This window comes from Stegostoma tigrinum, chromosome 10, assembly GCF_030684315.1.
Source record: "Stegostoma tigrinum isolate sSteTig4 chromosome 10, sSteTig4.hap1, whole genome shotgun sequence".
In the NCBI taxonomy this organism is placed as follows: Eukaryota; Metazoa; Chordata; class Chondrichthyes; order Orectolobiformes; family Stegostomatidae; genus Stegostoma; species Stegostoma tigrinum.
This window is the reverse complement of record NC_081363.1, coordinates 43521406-43535090: the sequence shown is the minus strand read 5'-3', so window position 1 is coordinate 43535090 and position 13685 is coordinate 43521406. Positions and strand designations below refer to the sequence as shown.

Genomic DNA, 13685 nt, shown 5'->3' with positions numbered 1-13685 from the left:
ACTGCTTAAGGATCTCAGGAATTACAAATGGTGACCACTGAAATCATCAACAAACGTTCTACTTCTGACCTTACTTTCTATGGATGGTCATTGCTGAAGTAGCTTGGGCCTAGGACAGTACCCTGAGGAACCCCTCCAGCAATGTCTTGGTGCTGAGATGATTGATCTCCAACAACCAAACATCTTTCTTTCTGCAAAATAGGATTCTAGCCAGCAGACAGCTTCATCTCACCCCCCAATTCCAACGGACTCCAGTTTTGCTAGGCCTCCTTGATGCTTCACTTGTGTCAACTACAGTCTTGATGTCACAGTCTTACATCATCTTGAGGGATCAACCTGGTGAAGCTACAATGTAGGATTACATGCATGCTAAACAGCAGAAGCAGCATGCTTTTATAGGGCTGAATGCCCCCAAAAACCAACAGACCAAGGTCTAAACTCTGCAATTCTCCCACATCCAGTCATGAATGGTAATGGACAACTAACAGGTGATGAAAGCTCCATAAAGACTGTTACTTCAAGAGGTGGGGGAGCCCAGCTCAGCATAAAAGATAAAGCACTTGCATCCAACTTCAGTCAGAAGTGGAAAGTAAATAATCCACCTCTGCCTTCTCCTCAGGTCTCACATTACGTATGCCAGTTTTCAACCAACTAACCAACAAGATAACAAAGTGTGGAGCTGGATGAACCAACTGAATTCATTCAACATGAAGAAAAAGCTGAAGATGATGGAACAACGAGCAGACTGGTGCTTGGTTTGGGTTGCTCCAGGACGCCTCAGACATCAGCAAAAAAGCAGCAACAGTTACAGGAGGAAAACCATGTTCAAGCAGCGAGTGGTTAGAATCTGAATTGCTCTGCCTGAATGTGTGAAGGAAACAGGTTCGATCAAGGCATTTGAAGGGAATTGGATTGACATCAGAGAAGGTAGGAACTGCAGATGCTGGAGAATCTGAGGTAACAAGGTTTAGAGCCCGAAACATCAGCTTTCTTGCTCGTCTGATGCTGCTTGGCCTGCTGTGTTCATCCAGCTCTACACCTTGTTATCTCAACATCAGAGAAGGACAGGTTAGCAGGGCTACAGGACAAGGCAGCAAGCTGACCCAAATACAACTGAGGCTTCACCGTCCTGTTATCTATGATCTTATTAGCCCTTTTTGATTTATATGCATCAATCTGGAAATCCGAATCATGGCCAATAACTTAGTCTGCATCGAGAGCTGACCTTGGACATGTATGACGAGCATTGGTTGTTTATTAGGTATTAGTGCAGAATAAACAGCAGAAGCAGCATGCTTGATGGCTGTAGAAGAGGCATCTGTCACAAGCACAGTGCAGCAGTTTCAGCATGAAAGGGTTCAGGATCAAAACTACAGCTTTGATCGAGTCTTTGAGGACGGGACACCCAACACTTTGTCAGCTAGAATAATAGTGTTTTCCTGGAGCCAAGAAAACCAGGTTACCCTGATAATGGAAACTGCAGATGCTGGAGAATCCAAGATAACAAAGTGTGGAGCTGGATGATCACAGCAGGCCAAGCAGCATCTCAGGAGCACAATGCCGCCTGGCCTGTGTTCATCCAGTTCCACAGTTACCCTGATATTGTACAAGTCTGTCACGTAACAGGACTTACATTTAGAGCAAGGCATGGAGTTTGTAATTACTCTTTTGTTCACAATATACTCAGAAGAGAGTCATGAGAAGTTACCCCAATTTGTTACCCTCTTTTTAGCATTTAGCTTTGGCTTTTCAGTGCTCCATTGACCAGAGTAAAAGTCAATCACCTGCCAGTGTCAGGGCTGTATTTTCTGGGGGTCAAGAAGGAAAAAAGAACTCTTTGATTTATATAATCTGACAGTAAAGTTGTTTGTATTATGACACAGATATCCTTTGACCTTACTTAAAAAACAGCAAAGGAACTATTTCACAGTTATTGTGTAGTTAGGCCTCTTATTAAATCCAACCTTAAAACTGTGTGGTCCATCATACAGCATTAAGTAGCTTTACTTTAACAATATAAACCTCTATATTTAAATCCCTACTGTCTTTGTACATCAACTGGTTTTGTGTAATTATTAATAGTCAAAGAAATTTCTACATTTATGGAAATGTTTAAAATTACGTTTTGGTTGCTCTCTGATGGCAATCGCCTGCTATGGTGCCAAAGAGCACCACCTTGTGGTAACGAGTGGATTACAGCCAGTCTGTATTTCTATTCAACAACTGTTTTGGAAACATGCCATAAAGCCCTGCCCTTCGTGTTTTGCCTTTCAAGAACTTGCTTATCCACACTAAATGTCCCCTGCACCTCTTTGTACATTGCAAGTCTAACCTTCACTTATCTTCTGCTTTAAAGCAAAATAATTAAAATAAAACTTCCGTACTGGAGTAGAAAATGCTTCTAGTGCACGCGCAGTCTGTCATGTTTACCGAGAGTGAAAATCATTGTTTTACCGGGTTTGGAGAACGTAAGCCCTGCAACCAGCAGGACTTTATTGTTTATTAAAATTATGGTAATTACTCAAAGCATGGAATCATAGAATCCCTACACAGTGTGGAAGCAGGCCACTCAGCCTACAGAGTCCATACCAACCCTCCAAAGTGCATTCCTCCCATCCCTCTTTCCCCACATTTCCCACAGCTAACCCACCTAGCCTGTACACCACTGCACACTACGGGCAATTTACCATGGCCACTCCACCTAATCCGCACATCTTTGAAATGTGAGAGGAAATTGGAGCACCTGGAGGAAACCATAGCAGACATGAAGAGAATGTGAAAATTCCACGCACACTGTCACCCAAGGGTGGAATCGAACCCAGGTCTCCGACACTGTGAGGCAGCAGTGCTAGACACTGAGCCACCATGTATTTTTAAAAAGAATACATCAGACATGTTTTTAAATAGGACATTTATCAGCGAAGACATGTATATTGAGAAAGGTGCATTAGTTAATTATGAAACAGTAATTTGGTTGGATAAAACTTAATGAATTATACTTTTCATTCAGACAGCATTCAGTACACTGTTAATTCAACATTATCCGAATCAAATTCGTACATATCTCGTGTGTTTTGGACAGCATTCTTACCTTGCTGCTGTCTCTATATTCTCTCTCCCCTCTCTCAGATACAACCACTAAAATTAATCACTCAATTTTGTATTTGAATTGCTTCATGGCACTATTCTTCCCAATTCCCAAACTTCTTAAGCTTTACAATTTCACTATTTCTCCATCTTGTCCTCCTGACACCCATTTTACTTCAACACTGGTAGCTCGCAGTCACATCCAGCTATCTATAACCATCTAATGGCTTAGTCCACAATAGGTAAAGCCAATGCATCTATCATACTGGCCAACCATGGGTGCTGGGATCAAGCCTTACTAATGTATCACGGATGGTCGCTATATCCCAGGATTTTCCTGCTACCTCCAGGATTTAAAGATTAATCTCCAGGATATTCTTGGAGAAAAATAACAATGGCATTAAAGATGGCACTTTCTTAAAAATAAATGAACAATTCCATGTTAAATCTCAAAACCTATTCAAACATTCTGTGTTTACTTAATGTGTCAATAGTGAGAGGACCAACTGTTGATTGTACCTCGTTCCCTAGATGTGGCATTTAGACTTAAGAAAACTTAGCACTGGCATCATATGTTAGCTATGTCCTTCAGGTAAACTTTGTGTAATTGGATTTACTTTAGATCTGGCAGAACTGGACTGTACCAGCGCATGCATGTCATCGTTTGTTAGTAATTGTTAAACAGTTACAGTTGAATGTTGCAGTTTCATGTATGAGGTGTCAAATGCACAAAAATTTGGGATACCTTGCCCTTCCAAAGTAATTTTAACTGAGCACATTTTTAGGTCCAAAAGTAAGAATAAGAACCAGATAGTCAGTTTCAGTTTTGGTTGTTAGAAATAAATGATGGTTCAAAAGCCAATTCATAAAGTGTGGAAGTTCACTTTATTCCATTCATGTGAAATTTGAATCAACTGCAGGGATTTTACATTAGTGTCGTAAGATTGGGTGTCCAAATCCCACTCCAGGGCATATAATCTGCACTGTCACCAATGCATGAGACATTAAATCAAGAAACTGGTTATATAAAAACAGTCCCATGCCACGACATGAGAGTCCTCTTGGTTTTTGAACCATCATTTATTTCTAACAACCAAAACTGAAACTGACTATCTGGTTCTTATTCTTACTTTTGGACCTAAAAATGTGCTCAGTTAAAATTACTTTGGAAGGGCAAGGTATCCCAAAACTGGGACAACAGGCCAAGTTAATGATATCATCTTGTTAGAATGCAGTATCAACATGAATGGTATTTTTGGAAATCCTTTCTGCACTCTTTCCAGTTTAATAACTACTTTCCTATAGCACAGTGGCCAGAATTGTGCAAGGTATTCCAAAAATGGTCTCAGCAATGTCCTGTATAGCCACAACATGACATCCCAACTCTGAAATTCAATGCTCTGACCAATGAATGCAAGTGTGCCAGCTGCCACATTCACCACCCCGCATAGCTGTGACGCTACTTCCAAGGAACTATATATCCCTGAATCCCTAGGTATCTACTCAACAACACTCCCCAGGCCCAAGCATTAAGTGTACAGGTCCTTCCCTGGTTTGGCTTACATTTATCCAAATTAAACTCCATTGGCCCAGCTGATCAAGGTCTCCTTGTACTCTTAAATAACTTTCTTCACTGCCATCTATATCACCAATTTTGGCACCATCCACTAACTTACTAACATACCCCTTATATTCTCATCCTAATTATTTATGTAAATTCCAATGCAATGTCAGATACATAGGCCATATATCTCAACAACTGGCAGATCATTTCAAACATCTCAATTTAGATTATTTATACTGGCTAGAAGCTACACAGGCTCCTCTGCAGGAAGGATAAGAACATGCTGAGGCATTATGCCCTTTCTTTTTAAATTAAAGATGTATTCACCATGGCAACACCTTGACCACTGCCAAACAGTCAGCATTCTTTTCCTATGCTGTAGGAAATTGCTATTCCCTTTGAAATATGTATTCTTACATCTGTTTTTAAGAGTGCAAGTTGAAGAGCCTTGTCAGCACATCTCTTAGCAATGACCAAGCACTGAAGATATTAAGAAAGGAGTGAGCTGAAAGAAACATAAACATGAGCATTGATACATTATATTGATGAAATAAAATGAATGTTCTTGCCTTTTGATTTTGATCAATTCCAAGTGTAGAGAAGAGCTTCTCTCGACTGTGAGATACATTCCAGCTAGATCTTAAGGACAAGCTATTTAAATCTTGAATGTCTTCCCACATCGTTGGAAATTCAGGGCTGAAATAGAAGAACAATACTAAGAAATACACAAAATAAGAGTGTACTGTGTGGTTTAATATTCAGTGAGTGGACTGAGTTAAGGTGCGGGTTGGAGGAGCTGGGATTTGTAATTAGATTGTTCAAACAGTTCTCCTGAATTAAGTTTGCTGGACAAATATTGACAAAATGGAACCCTGCAATGGAAATACAAAATGTGGCATTCCGATCCACTGCTGATAAAGGAACAGTGTTATATATATCCAAAACATTGTGCTCAAACTCTTAATTAACAACACTGACCTCAGTTATTAGTGAATTAAAATTACTTTTGAAACTCTTGGAACACAGTTATCCTTGGCTCCTTGAATTTCACCCTGTTGACTACTGTCCATAGTCTTTTCTCTTCCAGTGTCAATGCCTGTTTTATATGTCTTTCTGTCTTTGTTAGTCCTGTCCCCTTCTGTTTCTCTGCAGCTCATTGTCTTGTTTTGCAGTGTTAAGAATAAATCTTGATGTCGCCCAGCTCCCAATGGATTTGAGAATTTGAAGCAGGGCAATCTTTAATAAATGAATGGGTAAAACAGCCTATCATCCTTTATGGGTTTAACTGAAGACTCCTTTCGAATAGGAGTGAATGGGAATTACACAGATTGATGTGATATATACTAACGTGTTTCAGTAAAAAACACCCTAACGTTTGTGATAGCTAGATTCAGAAATAAGTGTAAGATTTTCACTCAACAACAGTAGGAGCTGCAGAGGCTGCAAAAAAAGGGGTCAGGCAAACAGGCACAGACACCATGAGAGAAAAGAAAAGGAGCTAGAGGGGAATTCTGTGTCTTAAGATGTTTTACAGGACTCCAATTCATGATTAACTGAAGTCAATAACATGGCTCAAAACTCTGGAATTCCTGACCTCTAAAAATGTTTTACGCAATTAACAATGCAAGAAATGCAGCAATTCATGTAGAAGAAGTAAACAGCATTGCCAATAAATATATTAATGAAAGATTTAAAAAGAAAAAAGGTTGCATTATACACAAAAGCTGCTAAGATCAGTCAGCTGAGGACTTGGGACCTGTGAGAATGGCACGAGTGAAAGCTGTTTCACATATTGGGTTAAGTAAAATGCACCCACCTAGATTTTTGTTTAAAAAGGGCAGTATGATTTAAAAGGAACCAGCAGGGGTTCGAGCTCCATTGCAGGCATTGCTGCATCACAGCTCACAACCCCAAAGTTCTGGCTGCAGACCCCACTGAGGATCATGATGCACAGTTTGGTCTCAAGGCAGTTTTTCTGTTCAAAACTAGGGATCAAAGTAAGTGAGCAGAGACAAACTTTCAGTATGATTTTGCTACAGTATAGCCACATTTAACTATGTTGTTCAGGGAAGATACAAGTCAATGTGCAGGAGTTTCACAGTCAGAAAATTACACCTTCTTGGCTCAATTTTGGACAGGAATAAACATTTTCTTATTTTTTTTTCAGCTGTGCACTAAGTTATAATCCAGGGGAGGGAAGTTTACCTGCTTTGTTTCAGGAAGCAGTCACAGTGTTTAGGCTGGGTCCCTCATTTGACCCATGGTCAGAGACAAAAACAGGAGCTGGTGCTATAGTAGTAGTACTGATAAGTCACTCTTGGCGGTGGACATTGGAATACCCCAGAATATATTTTGTGCCCTTGCCACCCTCAGCGTTTCCTCCGAGTGTTGTTCAACATTGAGGAGCACTGATACATTAGCTGAGGGAAGATGGTACATGGTAATTAGCAGATTTCCTTGTGTATGCTTAACCCGAAGCAGCTCCCTCCTGACTACATACCACTGTGCTGCCATCTTTGCTGAGTCTGTTCTGTCGGTGGGATGAGATGGTGGCGTCTAGGATATCATTTGTAAGGTGTGATTCCTTGAGTATGACCATATCAGGCTGTTGCTTGACTAGTTTGCGAGACAGCTCTCCCAATTTTGGCACCAACCCACAGAAGTTAGTATGGAGGGTTTTGCAGGGTTCACAGGGCTGTTTCTGCCTTTATCTTTGCAAGGCCTAGGTCAATGCAGTTTCATTTCTTTGCTGAGGCTTCTTAGTAACTGATACAACTGAACGGCTTGCTGGTCTTTTTCACAGGGCAGTTCAGAGTCTACCACATTGCCGTGGGTCTGGACGTGTAGGCCAGACCTTGTGAGGATGGCAGATTTCCTTCCCTGAAAGACACTGGTGAGTCAGATAGGTTTCTCTGATAATCAACAATGGCTTCATGGCCATCAGCAGATTCTTGATTCCAGATGCTTTTTATTGAATTCAAATTTCACCATTTGCCATGACAGGACTCGAATCCAGGTGCCTTGAAAGTTAGCTGAGTCTCTGGATTAATAACCCAGATTAATACTAATAGGCTATCACCTCCACAGGCGAGACTTCAGAGGATTGGAGACAAATATTATATCATTATTCCAGAACTGAGATTGTAAGGCAGTCAGTCTGAAGTCAGTGCTGGATAAATTACTAAAATCAATATTGAGAGACTGGATTAACTGTTACTTGGCGAAGCTCAGATTAATCAAACTCAGTCGGCATGGTTTTGTTTAGGGAAAGTTGTGTGATTCTTTCTTCATTGACGTTTTGAGGTAGTAACAAGGAGGATTGATGAGGGTCATATATTAGATGTTGTCCCTGTGGATTTTAGTAAGGCACATGACAAGGTCCCACATGACAGACCGACACATGGAATATAGTGGAATCTGACAAGTTGATTCCAAAATCAGTTACTGGAAACAAAAGGGTAATTTTGTTGCAGGAATGATTTTACAAATGGAAAGTGGTTACAAGTGGTATTCCATCGGACTTGGTTTTGGTCCCTTTGCGGTTAATATTAATGGTTCGGTCTTAAGTATGGAAGGCATGATTGGAAATCTGTACTTGGCACTAAAGGAGGTCAGGTCTTTGATCTTGAAGAGATGGTTGTTGACTGCAGGGTGACAAATGGTCTGCTTGAGTGGGCGGAAGAATGAGCAAACAGAATTCAATCCAAATGCATCTGGGGAGAGCAAACGAAGCAGAAGAGTTCATGATAACCGAGAGTGGTAGAGGAAATAAGAGACTGTGGAGTACATATCCACAGGCCTCTAAAGGTGGCAGTACAAATAGACAAGATGGTAAGGAAGGCACAAGAGATGCTTTCCTTCAGTGGGTGGGATATTGAATACAAGGAGATGACATACTGGAAATATACATGCTACTGCTTAGTACACTCTTGGTGTTGCGTACACAGTTCTGGTCACCATGTTACAGGAAGTACATATTTGCTGTTGGGAGTATGGAGGAAATTCACAAGAATGTTACCAGTGCTTGATAACTACAGCAATGAGCAAAGATTTGATAGCTTAGGATTGTCTTCCTTAAAACAGAGCAGGCCGAGGGGTGACTTAATTGAGGTGTAACATGAGGAGAGATTGGCCAGAGTGGACAAAGACCGGTTTGCCTTAGTGGCCAGGTCAAGTATCGGGGGCACCAATTTAAACTGACTGATACAGGATTATAGGGGACAGAAGGAAAAAACACTGACTCAGAGGGTAGTCAGGTGGCTGGAGTTCCCTGCCCAGCTTGGTGGCTAAGACAGAAACCCTCAACTTATTTGAAAGGAACCTGGATCTGCAACTGAAGTAATATAACCTGCAAGGCCATGGACCAGAAGCTGATGAATCAGGATTGAAATGGACAGCCAGGTTATTTAGCTAAAGCAGCAAAGAAGGGCTGAATGGCCTCTTTTTATACCGTAACTTTACGATTTTATCAAGGGAGGAACTGACAGCAGATCACAACCACAAAAAAAATCACCAGGAAAGCCAATGGGAAGAAAGGAATGTAAGCCCTGATGGTATGCATTCAGGATGTACCTTAAAGGACATTGTAGTGGTAGTGGATACATTGGTTGTAACCCTAGATTCTGGAAAGATCCTACAGGATTGTGTTATGATCCCAACTGATGTAATTACTGGACAACTCAGATCCTCACCTGAAATCTGAGTATAAAAAGGAGGAAGATTTGCCACAGTTGTGCAGGGCATTGGTGAGACAATATTGTTTTTGTCTCCTTACTTAATAATGGATATACATGCATCGGAAGTAGTCCAGAGATGATTCACTAGGCTGATTCGTGGGCTGAATGTGTTGCCTAACAAGGAATAGTTGAAAAGTTGGGTCAACACATTACACTTCAGAAGAACAAGAAGTGATCATAATGAAACATATGCTGAGGGGCTTGACAGTGTGAATGCTGGGAAGATGCTCCATCTCACAAGGGAATCTAGAATGAAGGACAAAGTATAAAAATAAAAGCATCTCCCATTTAAAACAGCAATGGGGAAGAATTTATTTTTTCAGAGGGTTGTTAATCTCTGGAATGCTCTTCTACAGGCTAGGTCACTAAACATATTCAAGGCCAAAATAAATAGACTTCTGAACTACAAGGGAGTTTAGGAGGAGGAAAGAAACTGGAGTTAAGACTAAAATCTGATCAGTCATTAACTTATTGAAATGGCGAATCAGACTCAATGGGTTGGGTAGCCTATCCTGCTCCAAATATTTATGCTTTCTTAACAGTCACTCACTAATTCATGGAAGACATTTTTGATGCTTCCCAAATTTACTCATTTACGAATCATTCAGGCTAAGTGTATTTTTGGACCATGAGAATGACATTTGTTTTTTGATTATGCTACAAGTAAAAAAGTAAAAGTTCTGTTTTGAGCTTTAAAAGTGCATGAGCTGACAAATAGTTATCGTTACTGGAGTCTATTAACTACAGTAAAGGTTTTAAAGTCATGTGACCATAACCAAGCAAGATTTAAGGTAACTGTGGATAAGGGCAAAGTTTGACTGGAAGTAAAGATTCTGCTTTGGGAAAAGGACAATTTTAAGACAGGACAGGATCTGGCCAAAGTGAAAAGAAAGCAGCTACACACAGCAAAATCCACATCAGACCAGGAGGAGACATCGAAAGTGATAAGAGTGAGACTGTAGGGCCAACATGTTCCCATTAAAAGCTGAAAGGTGGGACCAACAAGTCTAGGAAATCCTGGATGTCGAGAGGTGTATAAGATTGGATAAGGAAAAGGGAAGCCAACTGTAAATACTGAAGGCATAACAGTAGATATCCTTCAGGAGTGTCAACAATAGACAGTGCTGCTTAAAAAAGAGAAATTAGGAGACTGAAGAGGGAATATGAAACCACACTGGCAGGTATCATTAAGGAAAACCTAGTGGCATTTGTGTGTACATTAGGGATAAGAGAACAACTAGGAAAAGAATAGGACCCATTAGGCATCAAAGTGACAATCAATGTTTGGGAGCTGAAAGGCATAACTGTGGTTTTAAATAAATACTTTTTAAAAATCGGTATTCACCCTACAGTAGGATTGGGGTAAAGAAATTAAAGAAGAGGGCTTGTGACATATTTAAAGGAATTGGCATTGAGAGATTGTATTAGTGGCTTTATTAGGTTGGAAAGTGGATGAATCCCCAGGTCCAGATAAAGTGTATTCCAAAGCTGCTTTGGGAGACAAAGGAAGAGACTGTAGAGACTCAGACATCAACTTTCTAATGCTGCCTGGCCACAGGGGGCCTCCAGAGCACCAAAAGCAGCTGATGTGGTACCATTATCCAAGAAGGATGGTTGGTAAAAACCAGGAAGCTACAGGCCTGAGAGTCTTACATCAGTGGTAGGGAAACATTTGAAAAAAAATCTGACTTGGAGAGGCATGGATTAATCAAGGATAGTCATCATAGCTTTGTAAGGGGAGATCATGACTAACAAATTTGATTGCAGTTTTCAAGGAGGACACTAGGTGTGTAGATATGGGTGGTGCAGCTGATGCAGTCTACATGGACTTCAGAAATGTTTTTAATGAGTCCGCCATGTGAGACCTTGTCACAAAGCCAAAACCTTTTGGCATTAAGGTAATTTGGCAAATTGTAACAGAATTTGGCTTTGTGGCAGGAAGCAGAGGGTGATGGCTAAAGGTTTTTGAGAGTGGAAGCCTGTGTGCAGTGGCATACTACACAGTTCAGTGCTGGGCTCCTTGCTGTTTGTAGTGTACGCGAATGATCTAGACATGAATATAGGAGATATGATCAGTTAATTTACAGATGACATGAGAATTGATGGTGTGGTAAACAGTGACGAAGAAAGCCTTAGAGTACTGAACACTGAAACTTAATACTGAAATATCTGAGGTGATTTATTTTGGAAGGACTAATAAGGCAGAGGAGTACACATTGAATGTTAAAATGTTAGGAAGTATACAGGGACCTTGATGTGGGTGCCCTTAGATCCTTGAAGGAAGCAGTACAGGTACATAACGTGGTCATGAAGGCACACAGATACATGCCTTTATCAGTTAAGGCACTGAATGCAAGAAAAAGGAGTTATGATGGAGCTGCATATTGTGTTAGTTAAGCTGCGGCTGGAGTACTGTGCGCAGTTCTTCTCACCACACTGTAGGAAGGATACAATAGCACTAGGGAGGTGTGTAAGAGATTTACCAGGACACTAACTGGGCTGAAGGAATTCAGCTGTGAAGAGAGACTAGATAGAAAGACCTTTGGTTGCCAGGGGGTGGGGGGGGGGGGGTGTGGTGGTGCATTTGATGAGGGTGCAGAGTTCTGATGGGATAGACATGGTAGACAAAAAGAGAGAACCCTTTCAGCATTAATGGAAAGGTCAATAACCAGAGGATATTAAGGTAGATAGCAGAAAGTCTAAGAGGGTTAGAGTTAATGAGGAAAAAGGCGTTCACTTCAAGGATTTTGGGTATCTGGACCTCACTGCCTGACAGGGTGGCAGAGATAGGAACCCTCAAAACATCTAAGAATTATTTAGATGAGCACTTGAAATGCCATGACATACAAAGCTATGGGCTATGTGCAAGAAAGTAGGCATGGAATAGATAGATGTTTGATATATGACATGGACACTACGTACGGGCCAATGGCCTCTTTCGGTCCTGTAAAAAAAAATCTATGACTTTAAACAAAACAGGTTGATGAGGGTCGAGCAGTGGATGTGGTGTACATGGACTTCAGCAAGGCATTTGATAAGGTTCCCCACGCCAGGCTCATTCATAAAGTCAGGAGGTTTGGGATACAGAGTGATTTGGCTGTCTGGATTCAGAATTGGTTGGCTGACAGGAGGCAGAGAGTGGTTGTAGATGGTAAGTATTCTGCCTGGAGGTCAGTGCTGAGTTGTGTCCCGCAGGGCTCTGTTCTTGGGCCTCTGCTCTTTGTAGTTTTTATAAATGACTTGGATGAGGAGGTTGAGGGGTGGGTTAGTATGTTTGCTGATGACACAAAGGTTGGAGATGCCGTTGATAGTATCGAGGGCGATTGCAGGCTTCAGTGAGACATTGACAGAATGCAGAGCTGGGCTGAGAAATGGCACATGGAGTTCAACCTGGATAAATGTGAAGTGATGCATTTTGGAAGGTCAAACTTAAATGCTGAATATTGGATTAAAGGCAGGATTCTCAGCAGTGTGGAGGAACAGCAGGATCTTGGTGTTCAAGTGCATAGTTCCCTAAAAGTTGCTACCCAAGTGGATAAGTTTGTTAAGAAAGCATATGGTGTTTTGGCTTTCATTAACAGGGCAATAGAGTTTAAGAGCCACGAGGTTTTACTGCAGCTCTACAAAACCCTGGCGAGACCACACTTGGAATATTGTGTCCAGTTCTGGTCGCCCTATTATAGGAAAGACGTGGAGGCTTTGGAGAGGGTGCAAAGGAGGTTTACCAGGATGCTGCCCGGACTGGAGGGCTTGTCTTATGAGGAGAGGTTGACTGAGCTCAGACTTTTCTCTCTGGAGAGGAGGAGGAAGAGAGGTGACCTCATTGAGGTGTACAAGGTAATGAGAGGCACGGATAGAGTCGATAGCCAGAGACTTTTCCCAGGGCAGGAGTGACTGCCACGAGGGCTCATAGTTTTAAGGTGTTAGGAGGAAGGTATAGACGAGACGTCAGGGGGAAGTTCTTCACCCAGGGAGTTGTGAGCGCATGGAATACTTTGCCAGTGGTAGTCGTGGAAGCGGAGTCATTAGTGACATTTAAGCGACTGCTGGACATGCACATGGACAGCAGTGAATTGAGGGGAATGTAGGTTAGGTTATTTTATTTTTAGATTAGGATTAGGCCTGTACTGTGCTGTACTTTTCTATGTTCTATGTTCTAAAACAAAACCCCAATTTGATTGCATTGTTTTAGGTTCCCACATGAAGTAGCAGTCTGCCTCTTGTGCTCCTTTTACTAAGGATTTGGATTTTAAAAAATGTACCTGCTTCTTTAGCTGTTTGCTCCCCGTTTCATCTGA

The 13685-nt window shown here is 41.4% G+C and overlaps 1 protein-coding gene across 7 annotated transcripts in view; it reads right to left on the bottom strand.

Annotated features, from left to right (window-relative positions):
- LOC125455306 (uncharacterized) overlaps positions 1-13685 on the bottom strand; it is a 47312-nt gene that overhangs the window by 14114 nt on the left and 19513 nt on the right. For all 7 annotated transcript variants that reach the window (XM_048537067.2, XM_048537073.2, XM_048537070.2 and 4 more), the window contains one exon: positions 5221-5347. In XM_048537067.2, the coding sequence (XP_048393024.1) occupies positions 5221-5347 (127 nt within the window). The remainder of the gene's footprint in view (positions 1-5220; positions 5348-13685) is intronic.